Source organism: Entelurus aequoreus, linkage group LG10 (genome assembly GCF_033978785.1).
Source record: "Entelurus aequoreus isolate RoL-2023_Sb linkage group LG10, RoL_Eaeq_v1.1, whole genome shotgun sequence".
Taxonomy (NCBI): Eukaryota; Metazoa; Chordata; class Actinopteri; order Syngnathiformes; family Syngnathidae; genus Entelurus; species Entelurus aequoreus.
The window spans coordinates 36455572-36482084 of NC_084740.1; the positions used below are offsets into that span (position 1 = coordinate 36455572).

General features: G+C 40.5%; 1 protein-coding gene across 2 annotated transcripts in view; it reads left to right on the plus strand.

Annotated features, from left to right (window-relative positions):
- The window catches only part of pak1 (p21 protein (Cdc42/Rac)-activated kinase 1), a 78205-nt gene that overhangs the window by 38760 nt on the left and 12932 nt on the right, over positions 1–26513 (plus strand). For both annotated transcript variants that reach the window (XM_062060670.1, XM_062060671.1), the window contains exons 2-12: positions 2263–2469; positions 6441–6535; positions 6973–7120; positions 7199–7236; positions 17005–17118; positions 17545–17764; positions 18351–18414; positions 21253–21301; positions 21375–21487; positions 24865–24982; positions 25057–25156. In XM_062060670.1, coding sequence (XP_061916654.1) covers positions 2277–2469; positions 6441–6535; positions 6973–7120; positions 7199–7236; positions 17005–17118; positions 17545–17764; positions 18351–18414; positions 21253–21301; positions 21375–21487; positions 24865–24982; positions 25057–25156 — 1252 coding nt within the window. In that variant the 5' untranslated portion in view covers positions 2263–2276. The remainder of the gene's footprint in view (positions 1–2262; positions 2470–6440; positions 6536–6972; positions 7121–7198; positions 7237–17004; positions 17119–17544; positions 17765–18350; positions 18415–21252; positions 21302–21374; positions 21488–24864; positions 24983–25056; positions 25157–26513) is intronic.

Here is a 26513-nt window from a genome sequence, read left to right on the forward strand (position 1 = left end):
ATTCTTTAAATGACCGAAATTTTGTTGCCTCACAAATCATACCCAATGGGAGTATGCTGAGGGAGATGCATTGTGGTTGTCTACGGCAGGGGTTATTAACCTTTTTGACCTTGGGACCCAATTTTTCCACTTAAATATTAACATATACCGTATTTTTCGGAGTATAAGTCGCTCCGGAGTATAAGTCGCACCGGCCGAAAATGCATAATAAAGAAGGAAAAAAACATATATAAGTTGCACTGGAGTATAAGTCGCATTTTTGGGGGAAATTTATTTGATAAAAGCCAACACCAAGAATAGACATTTGAAAGGCAATTTAAAATAAATAAAGAATAGTGAACAACAGGCTGAATAAGTGTACGTTATATGAGGCATAAATAACCAACAGAGAACGTGCCTGGTATGTTAACGTAACATATTATGGTAAGAGTCATTCAAATAACTATAACATATAGAACATGCTATACGTTTACCAAACAATCTGTCACTCCCAATCGCTAAATCCCATGAAATCTTATACGTCTAGTCTCTTACGTAAATGAGCTAAATAATATTATTTGATATTTTACGGTAATGTGTTAATAATTTTACACATAAGTCGCAACCCCGGCCAAACTATGAAAAAAACTGCGACTTATAGTCCGAAAAATACGGTACTCAACTAATATACTCAACTCAAATATTAACTCTGAATTTGTAATCTTACTCTTGATTTTAATCGTATTCAATAATTATATTTAACCTACTTACAGTTTACAACCTTGTTAAATTATATGAAAGCATGTTTTAATCACAAAGATTATTAGGCTGATTGCAGAAATAAATACTAATCAAATATACTGCAAAAGAAGGGATTCATAAAAACTGATGAATAACTAAATGAATAATGTATATATATGTGTGTGTATGTATGTACAGATATGTGTATATATGTGTAGATGTATATACTGTATATATATATGTGTATATTAGGGGTGTGGGAAAAAATCGATTCGAATTCAAATCGCGATTCTCACGTTGTGCGATTCAGAATCGATTCTCATTATTTTTTTATTTTTTTATTTTTTATTAATCAATCCAACAAAACAATACACAGCAATACCATAACAATGCAACCCAATTCCAAAACCAAACCCGACCCAGCAACACTCAGAACTGCAATAAACAGAGCAATTGAGAGGAGACACAAACACGACACAGAACAATCCAAAAGTAGTGAAACAAAAATGAATATTATCAACAACAGTATCAATATTAGTTACAATTTCAACATAGCAGTGATTAAAAATCCCTCATTGACATTATCATTAGACATTAATAAATATAAATAAAAAAGAACAATAGTGTCACAGTGGCTTACACTTGCATCGCATCTCATTAGCTTGACAACACACTGTGTCCAATATTTTCACAAAGATAAAATAAGTCATATTTTTGGTTCATTTAATAGTTAAAACAAATTTACATTATTGCAATCATTTGATAAAACATTGTCCTTTATAATTATAAAAGCTTTTTACAAAAATCTACTACTCTGCTTGCATGTCAGCAGACTGGGGTAGATCCTGCTGAAATCCTATGTATTGAATGAATAGAGAATCCTTTTGAATCGGGAAAATATTGTTTTTTAATTCAAAAATCGTGTTGAATTGAAAAAAAATCGATTTTGAATCGAATCGTGACCCCAAGAATCGATATTGAATCGAATCGTGGGACACCCAAAGATTCACAGCCCTAGTGTATATGGTGTGTGTGTGCGTGTGCGTGCGTGCGTGCGTGCGTGCGTGTGTGTGTGTGTGTGTGTGTGTGTGTGTGTGTGTGTGTGTGTGTGTTTCTTAAACATCATCATATACACTCAAAAAACTGATGAAAAATAAATTAACATATTTATTACATTTTAATACAATTATTTATGACAATTTATAAACTAGTTTGAGCTAAAAAACAATGATAAATAATAATCATGATATGTTTTCCTAGTAAAATTAAAGTGCAAATGAAAATACAGCTTTACCAATTTAGTCGTACTTTTGGCGCTTAAGAAACTTCTCCATGACTTTTGCGCCATACTTATTCTGTTTGTTTTATATTGTCATTACTGCCACAAGTGGTGAAAAAGTGTATTACAACTAAGTACCACTGTGGCCCATTCGGACCACAGCTGAGAAACAGGTGTTTGGCGGCCCAACAATGGGCCCTATGGTTAAGAAACACTGGTCTGTGGTCAAGTACTCACACCAATGGATGCTGTCCTTGTTGCAGGAGCAGCGCTGAAGATGTCTGACAATGGGGAGGTCGAGGACAAGCCCCCAGCCCCGCCCATGAGGAACACCAGCACCCTGATTGGCTCCTGCGGCAAGGACCCCACCCCCGTCAACCACGGCTCCAAGCCCCTCCCACCTAACCCGGAGGACAAGAAGAAGAAAGACCGCTCCATCCGCTTCATCCTGACGGGCGGCGGCGACAAGAGTGAGTGAGAGCATAACAGAAAAAAGATGGGGATTATAGCGCCACCTGTTGCTTTGGCATGCACATGACAGCATGGAAATGCGGTTTCAGGTTTATTTATAACAGCAGCTCTGTGCTGAAAGATGATTTATTGGACACCAACGTGGGGGGATGTTTTTAAAAATAAATAAGTGTGTATGTACGTGGAGTGTTTACCCAGGACTACACGGAGTTGCAGTCTCCAGATCAGTGCTTCCCTATTGCTTTGGCACCATCACCACTTTATTGACAAGACCAAATTGGTCATCACCAGGCGGCTAACGATCCAATATTGATATCGGTTCGATGTCAACAAAAAAACAAAAACAAGTATTTAATTGGGCTTGCATGTTAGTCCTCCGATACAAGCAGTCCTGCAGCGTTTTGACGTGTGCAAAGCTGGACAGCTAGTTAACATCTAAATGTCCTCCAATATGCACACAATGTCTTCTATACAAAAAGGTAAACATGCTAGGCTATAGGCTACTATGCAGCTACACAACAGCTAAGCACACAAGCTAGACATACATAATAAGTGTCCTTCACTAAACACATTTGTCAATATAAACAAGTCTCAAATAATTATGGTGGAATATTACTTACACATACAAAAAGTCTCCAAGGCAGAAGCGTGTTGGAAAGCATCCAGTAACAAACGTGTCCGCATCATTGAACTTATTGCATCATGATCTTTACTTAATAAATAATTGTGGCCAAGACGTGTCAAAACTTAACTTAACTTCAATTTAAAGACAGCATAAGTCCATACCAAACCAGACAGTTATTAATAAATAGGTTTGTGTTTTTCATAGCTACTGTTGTTCTCTATTTGACTCATTCCACTTGATCAAACCTTTTCTAACATTGCACACTAGAAAATAACACGGGTATGTTTGATTCTTGCTGATATCGGAGCAGATGGATATCGGTATCGGCCAATACGCAAAGCTCTGATATCGGAAGTAAAAGAGCTGTTGTCATCACTACACACACAGTTAATTATTTCAAAACTGTATTATTATTTTTTTATATGTTTGATGATTATTGTTTACAGATCTAAAAAAACAAAAAGTAAATGTAGTAATTTTAATGTCAAAATTATTCAAAAGTTGAATCTTGTAGACGACTGGTTCACGCTTAAATCAAAAAATGAAGTACGTTTGAGCAGAAAATGCCGTATTGCTGTTCTTTTCTTGGGTGTACCAGTCGTTCAAATAGAGAGATAGGAAAGAGCTTTCATAGTCCCGAAAGAAGTGGTTCATAAAGGTAATAAAGTCAGGGGAAAAAACGAAAGTGCGTTGAAGGAAATGGCTCTTAAAAATATCACATTCATCAACTTGTGGAATACAATCAGACCATGCTTGTGTCTGCAGCGATAACTTTGTAAACTGTTTGTTTGAACATTTGATTTGTTTGAGAAGCTTTCTGTGATGCAATCAAGTTTATTCTCTACTATATTATTAGTGTTTGAGAGCAGAACAGTAGAAAAGAGCATCAAACACAAATACAAACAGACGGAGTAGACATCGAAAGGGTAAAAGAAACAAGATTTTTGGGAGTATTAATAGATGATCAAATGAACTGGAAATCTCATATACAAAACATACAACATAAGGTGGCAAAAAACATTTCAATAATGAATAAAGCAAAATACGTCCTGGGCCAAAAATCACTTCATATTCTCTACTGCTCGCTAGTGTTACCATATCTGAGTTATTGTGCAAAAATATGGGGAAATAACTACAAATGTGCGCTACATTCGCTAGCCGTGTTACAAAAAAGATCAGTTAGAATAATACATAATGTTGGATATAGAGAACATACAAACCCTTTATTTATTGAGTCAAAAATATTAAAGTTTGGTGATTTGGTAAAATTGCAAACAGCTAAAATGATGTACAAAGCAAACTATAACCTGCTACCAAAGAATGTGCAACAATTCTTCTCAACTAAAGAGGAGAAATATAACCTTAGAGGAAAATCTCATTTAAAACATTTATATGCACGTACAACACTTAGAACCTTTAGCATATCAGTATGTGGAATTAAATGATGGAATGGATTAAGTAAAGAAGTTAAACATTGTACTGATATGATCCAGTTTAAGAGGTTGTTCAAATTAATAGTGCTTACAAAGTACAAAGAAGAAGAATTATGAGAAATACTTTCAACCTTATTGAAAATAAGATATTCTTCATCTCAGTATATTAATAATGACTGAATTAATTAATTACATATTACAAAACTGTTGTGTATACTAATTCATAGATGTTATTTTATTAAATAAAAAGGTCAGTAAATGATTCTATATATTTGTAAACGCTCTGAAGTTGGAAAGGGGTAGGATTAAATAAGCTTTGCTTCTTCCTACTCCTTTTCGGACATGATGTAAAGTGAAATTATATGAAATTGTGTGATGTATTATACTGTAAGTGTGTTCATGTTCCAAATAAACTAAAAAAAAGAAAGAAAGAAGAACTAAACGTAAAGAAAGGACAACAGATTGGTTTGTGTTCTTTTGTGGTTGCTACGCCTAAGTATAACTACGAAGACCTGGTTGTGCAAATAAACTAACGTCATGTTAAGTCGTAGTAATAAATATTGTGATTGTTGGTCCAATCCCCCGTATTCTCTTTCTCGATTTTCATAACCGAAACTAAAAGCTCAGTTGTTGTTGTGCAGGAAAGCCAAGTGCTTTATTCGACGCGGATGACCACATTATAGTGTATTTGGTGGTATTTGCTAGCATCAAGAAAACATCCTTAATAGTATTAATAAACTAGATGACTAAATCTCTGGTAGGCATATACTGAATCTTGATATCGCTTGCAAACATTGCTGAACAACAGGGACATCTACAGCTAAATAATGAGACAAAATATGAAGTCCACACCATAAAAACAATTGCAGACATGAATTGTAGATGAGACTGGTATTTGTAGCAGGAAATCAACTGCAAACAAACTTATCCTTTTTCTCATTAGCGTCACGATCACAGCAGCACGGCACTCGTTATGTCAATCAAATATGTTACTTAGCGATGCACAAGTAAATCCAACATTATTAAATCTATGAATCTATTAAAGCAGTGTTTCTCAAATAGGGGTACGCGTACCCCTGGGGGTACTTGAAGGTATGCCAAGGGGTACGTGAGATTTTTTTTAAATGTCTGTCAAAAAGAACTGTGAAAAGAAATGCAACAATGCAATATTCAGTGTTGACAGCTAGATTTTTTGTGGACATGTTCCATAAATATTGATGTTAAAGATTTATTTTTTTGTGAAGAAATGTTTAGAATTAAGTTCATGAATCCAGATGGATCTCTATTACAATCCCCAAAGAGGGCACTTTAAGTTGATGATTACTTCTATGTGTAGAAATCTTTATTTATAATTGAATCGCTCGTTTATTTTCAACAAGTTTTTAGTTTTTTTTTTTTTTTTTTTTTTCCAAATAGTTCAAGAAAGACCACAACAAATGAGCAATATTTTTGCACTGTTATACAATTTAATAAATCAGAAACTGATGACATAGTGCTGTATTTTACTTCTTTATCTCTTTTTTTCAACCAAAAATGCTTTGCTCCGATTAGGGGGCACTTGAATTAAAAAAATGTTCACAGGGGGTACATCACTGAAAAAATGTTGAGAACCACTGCATTAAAGGACTAAAGCACTCACATCGACAACGACCTTTGCAACCAGCGACTGTAACACAAGCAGAAGTGCCTACGAATGTTTCAAAATAAGAGTCTCCGCATAAAAGTGCATAAAAATGGACAATTTTGACCGGATAGAGCCAAAATGTATACGTGGTGGTCCAAATTGTTCTGTGGTGGCCCGCCACAAAGCCATGAATGTATGGGAATCCTGTGCGGTTGTTGGGGGGGAAACCTCATTATAATTATTATTGTTATTATCATTATGAGTAATTGTTGTCTGTTTGTATTTCAGCATACAAGAAGAAAGAGCGGCCTGAGATTTCTTTGCCGTCTGATTTTGAACACACCATCCATGTTGGCTTTGATGCCGTCACCGGGGAGTTTACTGTAAGTGTGTGTGCGTGTGTGTGTGTGCGTGTGTGTGTGTGTGCGTGCCACACAAGTGAACTTTTCCCTCAATAAACCCATCAGACAAAGAAGCCTTGTTTAGTTTCAATCTTAATCCGCCTCACTGAACTCTTTTAGCTGAGAGTCTGTGTGTGCACTCGTGGAAATATTTTTGTGCTTTATAAAAAAAAAAAGTTATTCTATTCTCCCTAAGTCACTCCAGTTGGAGTGGTGTCGTCTGAACGGACGACCGCAGCAGAGAAATGATGTGTGGACTTTGATGTGCTGACCCAGTCTGAAAACAAGGACATGTGACCCATTTGTGTGGTTACAAATGGGACAAGACAACATTTTTACATGTGTGTGTGTGTGTGTGTGTGTGTGTGTGTGTGTGTGTGTGTGTGTGTGTGTGTGTGTGTGTGTGTGTGTGTTAACAGGGAATGCCCGAGCAGTGGGCCCGCCTCCTGCAGACATCCAACATCACTAAACTGGAGCAGAAGAAGAATCCCCAGGCCGTCCTGGATGTTCTTAAGTTCTACGACTCAAAAGAGACCAGCAACAGCCAGAAATACATGAGCTTCACTGGTACACACACACACACACACGCGCACACATGCACAGAAACACACACTAATTGTCTAACATGTTGGATTTCCACACTAGATAAAAGTGCAGACGTCTTCACATCGTCAACAGCAGCGGTAAGAAAACTTGATTTTTTTTAAATAAACTCTCATAAAGCAAAAGTATATTTTAGTATATCATCATACCGTCAGAACATCTGTTGAATTGTGGAGTCAGAAGAAGAGACCAGGGGCCGTACTTATCAAGCTTCTTAGGGTGCCATTTTACACTTAAGTCCTGAGAATTTGCGAAATTTAGTCCTACTCTCAAACTTAAGAATAAAAGCTTTTTATCAACGTTCTTAAGTCTAAGAATCACTCCTACTCTCCACGATATTTAAGAGACCTTCAGAGGTGTCTTAAGTGGTTAGGAGTTGCCAGCAGGGGATGGCACTGAGGCGAGAGAGACGTGCACGAACGTTCAGGGAACGGAACAATGTTTTTTTTTTTTTGATGACGAGCAGCTGATCAAACGGTATCGTTTAGACAGAGCGGATTTTATTTTTGTCACAGATTTAATACTTTTCGATTCTTTGTTGATTTCTGCATGTGTCTGCAGTGGGCTAGTATATATAAAGCCACCCACACCAGTTTCAAATCAGTTGCCTAATTAATGAATTGGAAAGAAAATGTTATGACAGTAGCGTATGTGTGTGGCCGTGAGGTGAGTGACGTCAGTGAGTGTGTGGGCGATAGAAGAGAGGGAGCGGTAGCGTGAGTGCCGGCGGGGACTAGTTTGTTTTGTATTATTTTGTAGTTTATTGTCAAAATATACACTCCCATTGTCCACTTAAATATTTCCAAGATATTTCTTTATTCTTAGACAACGGATTCCCTTCCGTGATTGGTCATTTCTATGGACACAGAAATGACGTCACCTAAAATTCCGTTTACGGCACATAGTAATGTCGTAATTCAGCTCTGAGTGTGACACTTAAGATTCAGTCCTACACTTCGCTGAAAGTGTGAGTAAGACGCTTGATAACTAACTTTTAAGTGCAGCTTTCAGCGAAGAATTTATTTACTCTTAAGTCAACTCTTAGCAGACTTCTTAGGAGTAATTCTAAGAAGCTTGATAAGTACGGCCCCAGAGCTTTAATGTCCTAAGAGGTGCCTATGTGGTGGTTTTGGGGATTTAGTGACATCTAGCGGTCAGCATGCAGACTGCAGCCACTAATTGTCTTCAAGGCCTTGCTGCATTCAACTCCTAGTAAATAAATACATGTCCAAGCATTCTCTCATGTAAGATTCAACACCAAAAAAACATCTATTTGTTATTATTTTGCCGCAAAACTTTGGCGCGGTCCACAGCCCACAGTTTTTATCCAAACGGAACCGTTCAAGTTTAAAAACATGCGGCTTGACCGGGAATCTCGAGCTCCCCCACGATTTTTAAAAATATCCTAGATTACTGGTTTTCTGGATATTGTCTCCCATTGAAAATAAATGGGCCATTTTCAGAACTTGCACAATTTCCACATATACTGGCCGATTTGAACCGTTCCACCATCCACACACTCCACCCCACTCACCTTGGACAATCAAACTGCTATTTTCCAAGTTCAAAAAAATTCCAGGAATTCCCCGGTTTTCCAAAGCCTTATTTTTACCTCTTCCTGGAAAGTTTTCACAGTCCACATTTTTCAACCGTTTCTGACCATTCCACTTTAATTGGGACAACAAATGTTCCTATTTTTTTTCGTACAAATTCCTGGTTGTCCCGAAATTCCAGGAATTCCGAAATACCCATATAAATTCAAACTGTTACTACGTCAACATTTTTCAACCGTTTTGAAAAGTTCCAATACCAACCCTTTCATATCATTTATTTCATATCATCGGGGCGGTATAGCTCAGTTGGTAGAGTGGCCGTGCCAGCAACTTGAGGGTTCCAGGTTCGATCCCCGCTTCCACCATCCTAGTCACTGCTGTTGTGTTCTTGGGCAAGACACTTTACCCACCTGCTCCCAGTGCCACACACACTGGTTTAAATGTAACTTAGATATTGGGGTTCACTATGTAAAGCGCTTTGAGTCACTAGAGAAAAGCGCTATATAAATATAATTCACTTCACTTCATCTAGGACAAAATGTGTCAATGTCAAGGCCCGCAGGCCAGATCCGGCGCGCAAATGAATGATCTATGGCCCCCGGGATGATATTTGATGAGTATTAGAAGCGGCCCGCAGGCCACAGCCGCCTGCTGCTGTTTTGCACGCACCAATATTCCATCAGTGTTTCAAAATAGGGTCCCAGGGACCCCATCAAGTCATAAAAATGGGGCCCCACAGTGAATTTTTGGGGTACCACTTTTTTGTAACCGTTTTGAAAACAAATGATAAATGTATGTTATATCTCACGTTATATATTGTGTTTTGGAAAAAGGTTTTAATAAACGTTACTTAAGTCATTAAAAAAAATAATACAAAAGAAAACACATTTTTATGCATATGTAAATGTATTCAGTTATAAACATTCATTCACTTTCTTCTTTCCTTCATGGATCTAAACTTTACCGCTGCCTTTTTTTTCTATATTTTTATTGTAATATTTTCAGAATGTGTTTGTTCTAATTTTGGCCAAAGTAAGACAAAGAAAACAAACTGAAGTTGTCTTTATTTTTTACATTTTAATGCCATGATCTTAATAGGCCGGCCTGCGTGTGCACAGATTTTCCTCCATGCGGCCCCTGAGCTAAAATGAGTTTGACACCCCTGAGTAGGACAATTGTTGCATTACCTATATTTTCAAAAATTCCTGTTTTTCCCGAAATTCCTAGGAAATTCCCATTCAAATGAATGGATGTATTAATAGTTCTACAATGACCCAAATTTTTTATTTTACGCCATTTTTACCCGATTCTGACCTTTCAACAATCCACCCACACGGCTCTTCACATATGTTGAACGCAAAACATGTCCCTTTCCCAAAATCCACGGTTTTCCATGAATTTCCGGGACGCACTCCCTGGACATTCAAGCATTTCAGTTCTGCTCACGCGTATCGATGGTTCGGCGGCTCGTGCACATAGGGCGTTCACACACAAATTGCAACTTCTAGTTCTTTTGATGATACTCTATTAAAAAATACCAAAACTTTTACTTATTGTCATATTTCAGGTCATTGTGTGAGTACCATATTTTTTGGACTATAAGTCGCTCCGGAGTATAAATCGCTCTGGAGTATAAGTCGCACCGGCCCAAAATGCATAATAAAGAAGAAAAAAACATATATTGTCAGGCTTGTCCCTGACAGTTTGGTCAAGTTTTAGTTTTTTCTCTGTGTTTGTTTTATTTCCTGTCAGCACTCTTATTTTGGTTCAGTTTCCTGTTTCTCTCTGAGTGCTGTCCCCTCAGCTGTGGCTGATTGGCACCTGGCCACACCTGGTGTCAATCAGCCAGCTGCTATTTGAACCTGCCTTCCCATCCAGTCTGTGCTGGATTATTCTGTCACATTGAGTTGTTAACGAACCCCGAGATGCAGAGAAGGTGGCAGGCATTGTGCGGAAAAACATTATTTAATGTCCAAAAGTAAAAATAAAGAAAAGACACAAACCAGGAACGCCAAACTGGAAAACGGGAAACAGGATCCAGCAAACAGGAACTAGGAACAAAAAGACAGAAAGCAGTCCACGGCATACAGGAACAGAGACATGTAGCAGGTAGGAGCTACACGTATTCGTGACAATAATCCAGCACAGACTGGATGGGAAGGCAGGTTCAAATAGCAGCTGGCTGATTGACACCAGGTGTGGCCAGGTGCCAATCAGCCACAGCTGAGGGGACAGCACTCAGAGAGAAACAGGAAACTGAACCAAAATAAGAGTGCTGACAGGAAATAAAACAAACACAGAGAAAAAATTAAAACTTGACCAAACTGTCAGGGACAAGCCTGACATATATAAGTCGCACTGGAGTATAAGTCACATTTTTTGGGGCAATTTATTTGATAAAACCCAACACCAAGAATAGACATTTGAAAGGCAATTTAAAATAAATAAAGAATAGTGAACAACAGGCTGAATAAGTGTATGTTATATGAGGCATAAATAACCAACTGAGAACGTGCCTGGTATGTTAACGTAACATATTATGGTAAGAGTCATTCAAATAACTATAACATATAGAACATGCTATACGTTTACCAAACAATCTGTCACTCCTAACCGCTAAATCCCATTAAATCTTATACGTCTAGTCTCTTATGTGAATGAGCTAAATAATATTATTTGATATTTTACGGTATTGTGTTAATAATTTCACACATAAGTCGCTCCTGAGTATAAGTCGCACCACCGGCCAAACTATGAAAAAAACTGCGACTTATAGTCCGAAAAACGCGGTAGTATTGCTAATAATCTTGCTGGAATTCAAGGATTCAATTTAAGGTTTAAAGAAATATTGTCACAACAGCACTCGAAATTGGCACAAAATCTAGTACCTGAGCTCCCAGATTTAGCCCAATGAGTTTGATTGATTGATTGAGACTTTTATTAGTAGATTGCACAGTGAAGTACATATTCCGTACAATTGACCACTAAATGGTAACACCCGAATAAGTTTTTTCAACTTGTTTAAGTCGGGGTCCACTTAAATTGATTCATGATACAGATATATACTATCATATACATACTATCATCATAATACAGTCATCACACAAGATAATCACATTGAATTATTTACATTATTTACAATCTATTACTACGAGAACAATAGTATTTTCATAATCATTGAAATAATTATGAGCTGGGGGGCCAAAACTTCTTCCACTAAAGGTCGCAGACTGACAGATCAAATGATGCGGGCGCCATTTTGGTAGTTTTCACCTTTTAACATATCAAGATACAGGTGATGGAATTCCTGCTGGGCATTGCTGCCTGACGCACCTCCTCCAGTGCCTTTTGACAGGTGTGCTGTGACACCTCACCGAACACCTCTGTGGGCATAAACGGGTCATCAGCTGGGGACCACCATTCATCAACGTTTCGCTCCTTTAACCCCAGAACGTCTCATGGTGGCGGAGCGATGGCAGGAATGTCTCCCTGCCACCCCCTGCTGATGTCCTAGGTGTTTCCCCCCAACTCTTATGCTTCCTCCTTAGCCAGAAGCTGGCTTTGTCCGCCTCCTCGGCCAGCTCTTTCATGGCTTTCCGATGCCCCGCTCCTGTGCATCCAATGTCTCGGAGTAGGCGGGCAGTTGAGGAACCCACAAAGCCCCTACACCCCACTTCCACAGGGCAGATGACGGCTTTCCAGCCAGCCTCCCTGCACTCTGCTGCCAGGTCAGAGTACTTGGCTCGCTTCCGCTCATAAGCAGCCTCCAACCCCCCCTCCCATGGGACAGTGAGCTCGACCAGAAGAACCGTCCTGCAAGCCTCTGACCAGAAGACCAGGTCTGGCCGTAGCGATGTTTCGACGATCTCCCTGGGGAACTGGAGCTGCTTCCCCAGGTTGACCCTCATGCTCCACTCATTTCCTGGTGAGAGGAGTCTCGCAGTAGCTCTCTGGTGGGAGTGTTTGGCACCATCCCCAGCCCTCGCGAATTGGATGAGATGTCTGGCTGGCGCGGAAGGTCTGCTATTTGCCTCCTTTCTGCAGGTCTCTGACCCCTCTGCCAACTTTTTCAAGACTTGGTCGTGTCGCCATCTGTAGCGGCCTTGCGACAACGCTGTCGAGCAGCCCGACAGGATGTGCTGGAGGCTTGCGTTGATGGTGTTGCAGAGGGGACAGGTCTCCTCGGCACCAAACCATTGGTGGAGGTTTCGGGGACAAGGCAAGGTGTCGTACGTTGCTCTGATCAGGAAGCTGAGCCTGGCTTGGGGGATCTTCCACAGTTCAGACCATGACATCGTCCTGTCTGTGAGACCTTCCCACAATGTCCAACGACCTTGCTGGCCCTGGGACACCGCTTTGATGTTTAGGCGTTCCTGCTCATTTCTTGCCACTTCTGCCACCACCATGGCTCTCCGGTCTTCTTTGGAAGCCTTTGACCAGAACAAGGGAGCCTCGCCCCTCCCAAAGCCTGCTCGACCTTCCTGAACTCTGCCGACCACTTCACGGTGCTTCAGCCTGCAGATCGCCGTGTCGACCTCTTCTTGGGCTTTCCACTTTCTTCCTGTTCTTATCTGGGTGCCCGCTGCTCTCACCAGCTGGTCGGTGGATTCCCTCAGCTCCAGCACCAGCCGAGCCTTCTCTTGCTTGTATCCCAGGCTGATGGATCGCAGTGGTAGTTGAAGAGCGTTCCTACCAAAGAGGCCTACGTCTGAGAGGCACCTTGGTAGTCCCAGCCACTTTCTGATGAACGAGTTTGCCACCCCGTCCATCTTGCTTACCACTGAGGAGGGGATTTCGCTCATCTTCAGTGGCCACATCACCCTTTGGTACAGTATGAACTGGTAGCACCATACTTTGTACTTCCCAGGGAGTTGGCTTTGATTGATCTTGGCCAGGCCATCTGCGAGCTGCTTCCTCACCGTTTCCCCCATCTGCCTGTTAGAGAGCTCTGCTGTGTAGGTGCGACCCAGGCTACGAACAGGTTGATCTGCCAGCAATGGAATGTTCTCACCGCCTGCGACAAAGATGGTGTTGTCACTTCTGACTCCTTTCCTGATAGACAGACTGCGAGATTTGGGGGGTTTGATCTTCATCCTCGCCCAGCCCACAAGCTCGTCGATCCTCTTCAGCAGTCTTGTTGTACATGCTGCTGTCTGAAGTATGGTGGTGATATCATCCATGTAGCCTCTCACTGCTGGTAGCCTCTGTCCTGAAGGCAGTTTCACTCCTCCGACCATCTTCCTAGCCCCTATGAGGATGATCTCGAAGGCTGCAACGAACAGGATGGGAGAGATTGAACATCCCATGGCGATGCCTACTTTCAGCTGTTGCCAGCCTGTTGTGAAGTCCTGATGAGTGCAGCACATCTGGAGGTCTCCAAAGTACTTGGCAACCAGGGCTCTGATGCAGACTGGTACGTGGAAGAAGTCCAGGGCGAACTCGATGAGTTGGTGGGGCACAGACCCGTATGCGTTGGCAAGGTCCAGCCACACGACATGCAGGTCACCTCTCTCTCTCTTCGCCCTTTGGATCTGCTCCCATATTACTGCAAAGTGTTCCACACAGCCTGGGAAGCCTGGCACGCCTGCCTTCTGGCAGATGGTGTCGATGTACCCGTTGCTTGTGAGGTAGCTGGTCAACCTTTTGGCCAGGATGGAGAAGAACATCTTCCCTTCGACATTTAGGAGGGCGATGCTCCTGAACTGGCTGATTGTACTGGAGTTCTGCTCCTTTGGGATGAAAACTGTGACCGCTCTTTGCCACTCTGAAGGGATGACTTGTTTTTTCCAGGCCACTCTCAGCAGGTTCCAGAGATGTCTCAGGACCCCTGGGCAGTACTTATACAGCTTGTATGGTATCCCATTGGGGCCTGGGGGCTGAGGCAGCTCTTGCTTTCCGTACGACCTCTGCCACCTCACTGAGTTTGGGGAGAGCAGCATTAAAGAGGAAGGCTGGGGGAGCTGGACGAGGAACATAACCAGGGGATCCCAGCGGAGTTGACTTTGCTGGGTCACTGTACTGTTCCTTGATGTGATTCTCCAGCTCAGATTTGGTAATATCCAGTTTTCCGCTTCTCTTGTCCTCTAGCAGCTGTCTCGCATGCTTGAAGGGATTTTTGAAAAAGTTACTCCTCTCTTTCTCCTTCCGCCTTCTGCGTTTGCGAATGCGCTCAGCCCTCCGTAGGCCGGCAAGATCTTTTCTCACCTCATCCCACAGTGGCTTCAGACCCTCCTTCTCCTCCTTGCTTGCCTTCCTCCACTGTTTCCGGAGTTGACGCCGCCTCTTCACCAACTGCTCGATTTCTCTCTCTCTTCTTCCTTTCTGCATTAGGCCAGATTTCCGCCTTTCAGCGGCTACTCCAAATCTGCCTCTGCATTCATCGTACAGGATGTCTCCAATGCGATTCAGCTTGGTTTCCACCTGGCCACGCAGTGAGTGCTCCAGGATAAGGCTGAGGTCTTTGTCCAGCTTCTGCCAGACCGCAACTTCGTTTGCTTTAGGCCATTTGACCAGCTGCCTCCTTCCAGGTTCTTTCCTCTCTGCCTTCTGGCTTTGCTCCTGGTTGTTGGGGTTGCTCTGTGTTCTGTGTGCGTCTTCGTCAGTGCCACTCTCAGAGGCATTGGCGTCCACCAAGGGCCCTACTGTGTCCTCCACCTGCCTTTCATCAGCAACGGTGGATCCCTCAGCACTGTGGTTTTAAAACAAGTACAATACATATCTATTTTTCAAATAACTAGAAAATGCAATTTTGATAGAAATATAGTGTGAATGCCGAAGAGCCAAGGCCGAACTGAAATGCTAACAGCTAGCACGCTGGCCAGGTAGTGTCAAGTAACAAAAAATATGAGCAAAATGAGCTTAGAAAAGCTAGCATGCTAACAGTAGCATGCTCACAGTTAGCATGAGTGAAATAACAAAATATATGACACTGCTAAATCAGTGAAAAAAATCTAGCATGCTAATGTTAGCATGCTCAAATGCTAACTGTCACATCAGAATAGGAATCAGCTTTATAGGCCAAGTATTTTTAACACACAAGGAATTTTGCAGGACCGTCAAGTACCAAAATATATTCCTCTGAGGTTTGTATCTGAAAAATGTGTTTAAAATACTAGCCTGCTAACGTTAGCATGCATCAAGTACCAAAATATGACTGATGACTAGGGATGTCCGATAATGGCTTTTTTGCCGATATTCCGATATTGTCCAACTCTTTAATTACCGATACCGATATCAACCGATACCGATATATACAGTCGTGGAATTAACACATTATTATGCCTAATTTGGACAACCAGGTATGGTGAAGATAAGGTCCTTTTTAAAAAAAATAAAAAAATAAAGTAAGATAAATAAATTAAAAACATTTTCTTGAATAAAAAAGAAAGTAAAACAATATAAAAACAGTTACATAGAAACTAGTAATTAATGAAAATGAGTCAAATTAACTGTTAAAGGTTAGTACTATTAGTGGACCAGCAGCACGCACAATCATGTGTGCTTACGGACTGTATCCCTTGCAGACTGTATTGATATATATTGATATATAATGTAGGAACCAGAATATTAATAACAGAAAAAAACAACCCTTTTGTGTGAATGAGTGTGAATGGGGGAGGGAGGTTTTTTGGGTTGGTGCACTAATTGTAAGTGTATCTTGTGTTTTTTATGATGATTTAATAAAAAATTAAATTAAATTAAAAAAAAAACGATACCGATAATAAAAAAAAACAATACCGATAATTTCCGATATTACATTTTAAAGCATTTATCGGCCGATAACATCGGCAGGCCGATATTATCGGACATCCCTACTGATGACCTATAAAATTAGCTAAAAAAATATATATAAAAAAAAAAAAAAGCTAGTATGGCAACATTAGCATGCTAACAGGTATCATTCGTCAAGTAACAGAGTATTTGATGCTGAGGTGTATACATGCAAAAACCAGCATGCTAACATTAGAATGCTAAATGAATGTTAAAGAAATAGCTACGGGCTGCACTTTGGACGCCCTTCCTTTAGCGTGTTTTTGTTGAGTTTGGTGCCAGTGTTTTCTGAAAGGTGCTGAGGAGATGAGATGGGGATGAAAAGTGATGATTCAGCAGCTTTTCCAACTTTTGCTGCTGCAACCTGGACACTCGCCCAGCCGCCTCGCGTCCTTGTATCCTTCAGCGAGGGATGTTGAGGAGGAAGTGTCCCGGGCGGACACGTCAACTGCGGCGTTAGTTCAGTGAAGGAGGACAGGAAGTGATGTAGTCGTCATGTGGCTCTCTCTCTCCCCCCCCCCGCAGAGCTCCAAGGCCGTGTCTGAGACGCCCGCCATCTCCACCGTGTCTGAGGACGACGACGAAGACGAGGCCGAGCCCCCGCCCGTCATCGCCCCCCGACCAGAACACACTAAGTCGGTAAGAACACACACACACACACACACACGCACACACACATTCCTCTTCAAATAAACACACTTTTTTTCTCACATTGGGAAATGACTAATGACCCTCCCCTGTCTCTCCCACACACACACACACAATGTTGTCTCAGACATTTTGGCGGTTGAGAGGCGGCTGCTATGGCGCCCCCCAGCGTCTCCATGGTGATGGCTTTATTGGACCTGATTGGAACACACACTTACACACACATTAGACTTCGTACATTGTGGGGACTTGATGTTTGAGGCCATCACTTCTCCCCCATGTGACTCTGGGTCATATTTATGCCCTCAGACACACACCCACACCCACACCCACACACCCACACACACACACACAGAGCGAGGGTAAGACCGCGATGTATTTAAATGATGAAATAATATAAAAATGTTCAATTGTCAGATATACACTCGCTCGGTGATCGAGCCGCTCCCGCCTCCTCCCACCAAAGATGCCGCCACCTCCCCCATCGCCGTGCCAACCGCTGCCCCCGCCCCCTCGGCAGAGGGAGCTCCCGGCAGCCCCCCCAGTGCGAGCCCCGCCCCCGGGCCTTCCCTTCCCCGCCCTCAGGACAAAGGAAGGAAGAAGAAGATGTCCGACGAGGAGATCCTGGAGAAGCTGAGTAAGCGCTGACACAAGCACTTGAAACTCGAGCAATTAGACTATGACGCAGTGCAAAAGGCTGCTGGATGTGTTGGAGTCCAGCAGAAAAATCTTATTTTGGAAAACACTTGCCAGACTCCACAATAAAAGCATGTGTATTTTCTTGAACCACGCCCACGCAGATGTGCTCAGGCCGCCCTCTGCTGGTAAGACTGGGATACGGTCTGTCGACATGATTGACAGACCTGATATCCCTTGACCACGCCCTCTTTGTCCAGTCCTCCCATCTGATTGGCCATTCTGTCCAAACTTTCCCGGGTGGAACAACTGTTCTACCGTATTTGACATTCATGCACAGTTTCTTTCTTCCGGAACTGTCGTCCGACTCTCTGATCTCCATCGTGTTTCTCTCCTGTCGGATTTGCGTCCGATCCTCCTCTCCGTCTGTCCGCTCTTCCTCTCAGTCGGCATGCTGCATCCATTTATTACGATCAAAATGATAGGCGAACCTGCCTGCTCTATCCATCCTAAATATATGGCAGTGGAACTCTATTCATTATAATAATAACAATAAGTGTTTGTGTGTGTGTGTGTGTGTGATTCAGGAACCATCGTGAGTGTGGGAGACCCCAAGAAGAAATACACTCGCTTTGAGAAGATAGGACAAGGGTAAGGCGCTGTTGTGCTGACTTTGTTTAAGGCTATATAGCCGAAAACTATCACAATATAAGTGTTTTATACCTACTCAGTGGCCTAGTGGTTAGAGTGTCCGCCCTGAGATCGGTAGGTTGTAAGTTCAAACCCCGGCCGAGTCATACCAAAGACTATAAAAATGGGACCCATTACCTCCCTGCTTGGCACTCAGCATCAAGGGTTGGAATTGGGGGTTAAATCACCAAAAATGATTCCCGGGCGCGGCACCGCTGCTGCCCACTGCTGCCCACTGCTCCCCTCACCTAGCAGGGGGTGACCAAGGGGATGGGTCAAATGCAGAGGACACATTTCACCACACCTAGTGTGTGTGTGACAATCATTGGTACTTTAACTTTAGTTAATATCGGTTGATGTCCATAATCATTGATATTTTTATGACTTAAAAAATAAGGGCCAGGAGAAAAAGATATACAACTTTTTTTTTGGAGTTTTGCCTATTGTTCACAATCAATATGAGAGAAAAGAAGACAAAAGGTTGTTGTTTTTTTGCATTCTAACATAAAAATCGGCTCGTTCTTGGTGGCTAGCTTTGCTGCTAATGGGAGCAATCAGTTCTACCTCTAAATCACTTCAAAAATGCATTCAAAAACCGTCAATACATCATTTACGTTCTGTAAGCTGTATAATAACCAAGCTGTAGTGACATTGTTATTGTAAGAGTGAACACTGAAGAACTATTTTTCTAGCGTACTAACACACCAGCGTGCTACAGTATTAGCCGTAAAAGCTAATTACACAACATTGTGATAGGACACCAGTCTGTACTGACTGACAAACATGAACAATCATATTCCAGTATCTGTAAAGTATTATTTCATGTTTTGTTTGTACACAGCTAGCCAGACACCGTATGTAATGTAGTTGTAATAACACGCATGACATGCTGCGTGTATCATGGTCAATATTAAAGGGACTCGTCTGTTTGGTCCAGCTGGCCGGGGACGTTTCCTGATCATTTTGATTAAGCACTCCATTTATGTCGAAATAGCTTGACTCCAAGTTCCATATTTATAGTGTGAAAAATCGCTTTCATCCCCCTCTCCCGGCTTCTATCTGCTCCGACGTCTCACTCTTCCTTCGTGCTCGCTTCTATAACCAGTAGTTCATCCTCAGTATATTCAGCTTCAAAAGTATAAGGTAGTAAATCCTCATTTGTTCAAAAATAGTCGTCTTGGTTGTCTGTTACCAAGTATGCCATGATTAGAACACACACTTGTGTTTGATTCCGGAAGTAGGAACACACGTGTTGCCAGAAGTCAGACGTGCACTGCTATGGAAACAGAAATCAATGTGCGAAATAAATCAGCTCTGGAAATGATTAAAATGATCAAAATACGGTAAATATTGAACATATTACATATTGTTATGAAGGTGTCTGTTACTACATTATATATATACTTGCGGTGTGTACATATTACATATTGTTATGAAGGTGTCTGTTACTACATTATATATATACTTGCAGTGTGTGTATAAAGCGTTAATGGAGGGTTTGAAGGCTACAATGATGACTTCCATTAGCCGCGTTTTTTTTTTTATCCTCAGCCTCTGGTCTTCAGGACCGGGTCTTCTAAAGATCCCAAAAACTCATTTTAAAACCTGTGCATTCCAGGCTATAGCTCCCAGACTCTGGAACAACTTGCACGAGTCCCTCCGTGAGCTTGACTGTGTGTTGACACTTTTAAGAAACATTTGAAAACTTCTCTTTTTAGTAAAGCATTTAGTTAATGCAACTTTTAACTATAATTTTTTATCTGTTTTTTATCATTTTTATGATGTTGCCGCTGTTGTTTTAATTGAATTGTTGTTTTACTTCACCTATGTTTTGTACAGCGCTTTGTGATTTTACTGTATCTGTGAAAAGCTCTTTATAATTAAAATTTACTTACTTTAAAATACAATTTTTAAAAAAGACGTGTCTTCTTGTCTCTCATAATGATTGTGAACGGTAGGCAAAATTCCCCAAAAAAGTGCAGTTCCTTTTAAATGTAAATATTTTTATTTCAAATGCAATTTCTCTGATTATAATCCCCTCAGTTATCGAGGCAGAAAGGAAACTCAATCAATGTTAACACAATTCTAAAATCACATTGAATATTTACCAAATAAGCTCTTAAAATGAAAGTGCAACAATGAGGAATATGTAAGAAATGCTTAATAAAGTGTAACAAAATAGCGCAAAGTGTGAAAATGTAAACGCAGAAATACCTGAGAAGAACTGTTTTCTGCAGGTTTAGTGCCAAGAGCTGTGCTCTAAAGGGCGAGCGCGGCTAAAGTGGTTTGGTATTACAGGTCTCGGTATGGACAAGAGCATTGCATCATTTACAGACCACATTGGTCTGACTTTGTTCCCTTTTTAAAAAGTGCCATACTGGCCAGGTGACTTTTCCGGTTTTATCCACATCTTCTTCATTTGTACTTTCCTTCTCACTTCACGCAAAGAAGCAACCACCAGACAACAAGACGGCGCAGCCAAAACTTGATAGTTGATACTGTTACCTGATTGGCTGTTAGCGTGTCACTCCCACTGATCAGTGATCACTTCCTGCGTTGCTCGGTTACCAGAGACAGAGAGCAAGTGCCTTTGTTCATGCAACCAACCTTGCTTCTCAACTTCCGGTTTCTTCCGACATAAAAAAAATAAATAAATAAATACAGCTTTTATTGAACGCATTTTTTATTGATATGGAGTATGTGTCTAGCACGATATATATTGATATCAGTTTATCGCCCAGCCCTATGTTTTATGGAAGGTTTGGTGCAACTTTTAACTGGATCTGCGTCTGTTTTTAGTGCGTCTGGGACCGTTTATACAGCCATCGACGTCGCCACCGGACAAGAGGTCGGTTCCCTTTGTCACATCCTTCAAGTACAAATAGATCACCGCGTGAATAAACGAGTATCTGCTATCTCAGGTGGCCATCAAGCAGATGAACCTTCAGCAGCAGCCCAAGAAGGAGCTGATCATCAACGAGATCCTGGTGATGAGGGAAAACAAAAACCCAAATATCGTCAACTACCTGGACAGGTGAGAGATACCGTATTTTTCAGAGTATAAGTCGCACCGGCCAAAAATGCATAATAAAGAAGGAAAAAAACATATATAAGTGGCACTGAAGTATAAGTCGCATTTTTTGGGGAAATGTATTTGATAAAAGCCAACACCAAGAATAGACATTTGAAAGGCAATTTCAAATAAATAAAGAATAGTGAACAACAGGCTGAATAAGTGTATGTTATATGAGGCATGAATAACCAACTGAGAAGGTGCCTGGTATGTTAACGTAACATATTATGGTAAGAGTCATTCAAATGACTATAACATATAGAACATGCTATACGTTTACCAAACAATCTGTCACTCCTAATCGCTGAATCCCATGAAATCTTATACGTCTAGTCTCTTACGTGAATGAGCTAAATAATATTATTTGAAATTTTACGGTAATGTGTTAATAATTTCACACACAAGTCGCTGCTGAGTATAAGTCGCACCCCCGGCCAAACTATGAAAATATATATATATATATATATATATATATATATATATATATATATATATATATATATATATATATATATATATATATATATATATATATATATATATATATGTATATATATATGTGTGTGTATATATATATGTGTATGTATATATACAGTATATGTGTATGTATGTATATATACATATATATATATATATGTGTGTGTGTGTGTATATATATATATGTGTGTGTGTGTGTGTGTGTGTGTGTGTGTGTGTGTGTGTATACGTGTGTATGTATAGATATATATGTATGTGTATATATATATGTATGTGTATATATGTATATACATGTGTGTGTATATATATGTATATATATATATGTGTGTATATACGTGTATGTGTGTGTGTGTGTATATATATGTATATGTGTGTGTGTATATATATATATATGTGTATGTGTATATATATATATATGTGTGTATATGTGTGTGTATGTATATATGTGTGTGTATATATATGTATATATGTATGTGTATATATGTGTATGTATATATGTGTGTGTATATATACTTTTATTTATATATATATATACAAACCCCGTTTCCATATGAGTTGGGAAATTGTGTTAGATGTAAATATAAACGGAATACAATGATTTGCAAATCCTTTTCAACCCATATTCAATTGAATGCACTACAAAGACAAGATATTTGATGTTCAAACTCATAAACTAAACTTTATTCATTTTTTTTTAGAATTTCATGGCTGCAACACGTGCCAAAATAGTTGGGAAAGGGCATGTTCACTACTGTGTTACATGGCCTTTCCTTTTAACAACACTCAGTAAATGTTTGGGAACTGAGGAGACACATTTTTGAAGCTTCTCTGGTGGAATTCTTTCCCATTCTTGCTTGATGTACAGCTTAAGTTGTTCAACAGTCCAGGGGTCTCCGTTGTGCTATTTTAGGCTTCATAATGCGCCACACATTTTCAATGGGAGACAGGTCTGGACTACAGGCAGGCCAGTCTAGTACCCGCACTCTTTTACTATGAAGCCACGTTGATGTAACACGTGGCTTGGCATTGTCTTGCTGAAATAAGCAGGGGCGTCCGTGGTAACGTTGCTTGGATGGCAACATATGTTGCTCCAAAACCTGTATGTACCTTTCAGCTTAATGGCGCCTTCACAGATGTGTAAGTTACCCATGTCTTGGGCACTAATACACCGCCATACCATCACAGATGCTGGCTTTTCAACTTTGCGACTATAACAATCCGGATGGTTCTTTTCCTCTTTGGTCCGGAGAACACGACGTCCACAGTTTCCAAAAACAATTTGAAATGTGGACTCGTCAGACCACAGAACACTTTTCCACTTTGTATCAGTTCATCTTAGATGAGCTCAGGCCCAGCGAAGCCGACGGCGTTTCTGGGTGTTGTTGATAAACGGTTTTCGCCTTGCATAGGAGAGTTTTAACTTACACTTACAGATGTAGCGACCAACTGTAGTTACTGACAGTGGGTTTCTGAAGTGTTCCTGATCCCATGTGGTGATATCCTTTACACACTGATGTCACTTGTTGATGCAGTACAGCCTGAGGGATCGAAGGTCACAGGCTTAGCTGCTTACGTGCAGTGATTTCTCCAGATTCTCTGAACCCTTTGATGATATTACGGAGCGTAGATGGTGAAATCCCTAAATTCCTTGCAATAGCTGGTTGAGAAAGGTTTTTCTTACATTGTTCAACAATTTGCTCACGCATTTGTTGACAAAGTGGTGACCCTCGCCCCATCCTTGTTTGTGAATGACTGAGCATTTCATGGAATCTACTTTTATACCCAATCATGGCACCCACCTGTTCCCAATTTGCCTGTTCACCTGTGGAATGGTCCAAATAAGTGTTTGATGAGCATTCCTCAACTTTATCAGTATTTATTGCCACCTTTCCCAACTTCTTTGTCACGTGTTGCTGGCATCAAATTCTAAAGTTAATGATTATTTGCAAAAAAATAATTTTTTATCAGTTTGAACATCAAATATGTTGTCTTTGTAGCATATTCAACTGAATATGGGTTGAAAATGATTTGCAAATCATTGTATTCCGTTTATATTTACATCTAACACAATTTCCCAACTCATATAGAAACGGGGTTTGTATATATATATATATATATATATATATATATATATATATATATATATATATATATATATATATATATATATATTTATTTATTTATTTATCTATTTATTTATTTATTTATTTTTTAAAGCATTTTACAAATATTTTTTACCTTTGATGTTAATATATAGTATTTTTTTATTATTATTGCTTTTTGTCACATTTTGTCTCTTGCTTGTCTGTTTGACATTATGTATAAAATTCATTATGATGTTGGGACCCTGCCTTTTTTGCAAGGAAGAATCCTCCCAGATCTTTTAATTCCGAGGCTGCTCAAAATAACGAGAGGTGACTAGAATTGAACTTTTACAATTTATTCTCCAAAAAGAGTAAGTACAAAGGATGGCAATACCAGCGCTGGAGCGAGTGAACCGAGCTGTGTAGAGTGCGGAGCCATCTCTAAAATGGACGCCCTCCACACATGCTTTTGTCCATGTTGCAGATTGAAACCGAAAGTTAACTGAATGTGTGTCTGCCCCACTCTCGCACCCTGCACCTGGTACTTCTTCCTCCGGGGCCTACTGAAAATGAGATATGTGTTCATTCATGTTCTGTCCTTGAACACAAAGTACTGCACATCAGATGAGATCAGTTCATTCGGTCCGAAGGCAGGAAAATATCCCTCCAACATTTGTTATTATGAAGACACACAAAAGTACATAAAAACTTCATAGGGCTCAAGTCAAGTTGTGAGTTTGTTCCATCAGTTCCTGCTTCTGTCTGTGGTTGCCGTAGTTACCTGGTGGGTGACGAGCTGTGGGTGGTGATGGAGTACTTGGCAGGAGGTTCGTTGACGGACGTCGTCACGGAAACCTGCATGGACGAAGCCCAGATAGCTGCAGTGTGCAGAGAGGTAAAGCAGCGTCTTTGCTATTGGAGGAAATGTTCAAATGAAAAGCGATTGGTTCGTTCTGTGTCGCCCCGTAGTGTCTCCAAGCGCTGGAGTTCCTTCACTCCAACCAGGTCATCCACCGAGACATCAAGAGCGACAACATCCTGCTGGGAATGGACGGCTCCGTCAAGCTCAGTCAGTCTACGTCATCAACTTCCTTTTTAAAATGCATTGCTAAGTCTGTGTTAACTTCGGGGAAGAACTATTTGGTGTTCCGAGTCCAGGAAAGATCCATTCAGGCGATATTGCAGGGATGACCGAGGTGTTGCCTGGGGGCCGTTTGAGGACCGTGGCACATTGTAATAATAAAATTAAATCTTAAAAAAAAGGGAAAAATAGAGGTAAAAGGCTGATATTTTGATAAAGCTCTGTCTTGGAGTACATCTAACCTTTTTTTTTAGCCTTTTCACTAAATTTAGAAAAATATGGACACTCACTATTATTATTATTCTTATTGGATGAGTTTGGTGTGGAAGAACACCCATCTATCTCCTTACTGGTCTACAGCTCCACCAGCAGTTAAATGTTGAAAGTTGTTGCTGCTCATCGTGGCCACTAGGGTGTGCTGTAGTTCCACTGAGAACAGCTGCAACAGCTTGTGATCAAGTTGTCATCTGTGTGGGTCCATTTTACCAAACGTCCAATTTTTGGCATGCACTCCTTTTTTATTATCTCTCAGCATCCATCCATCCATTTTCTACCGCTTATCCCCTTCGGGTTCGCGGTGGGAGCTGGAGCCTATCTCAGCTACAATCGGGCGGAAGGCGGGGTACACCCTGGACAAGTCGCCACCTCATCGCAGGGCCAACACAGATAGACAGACAACATTCACACTCACATTCACACAGTAGGGCCAATTTGCATATTATAAAAAAAACTAAAACATTACATTTTTAATTACACTACTTCGCTCTGTCAATTGTAACACAAAGTTAAGCTAGCAATGCATATATTGACTTGGAGTGGATTTTTTGGGTTTTTTTATGCACAAAAGTGGCTCCTGCGCCCTTTAATCTTTCTGTCTGCCGCTATCCGAGGAAAAGTTTTGCACAATGATAAGCTGTCAACAACGTAATTATTGCAAGTTTGTGCAGTACAAACTCGATTCACAAACTTAATTGGTTCTTAGACATTGTTTATTAATCGAGAAGTTTGTTTAGTAAAGCGAATGTAAATATGAATAATGCGTTCCAGCCTCAACAAAAGCCCATATTTAAGTGAAACATTTTTTTTTAGCCCAATGCGGCCCCTTGGGCAAAAAGTTTGGAACACTTCATATTGTGTTAAAGGGGTACAAACCTTCACTAAAATATGGACTTTTGTTGATGCTAAAACGCATTATTCATATTTACATTGTTTCTTATGAAGAAATTTGCTTCACTAAACAAACTTCTTATATATATGTATGTATGTATGTATATATATGTATGTAAATATATATAAGTATATACATGTGTGTGTATAGATATATATATATATATATATATATATA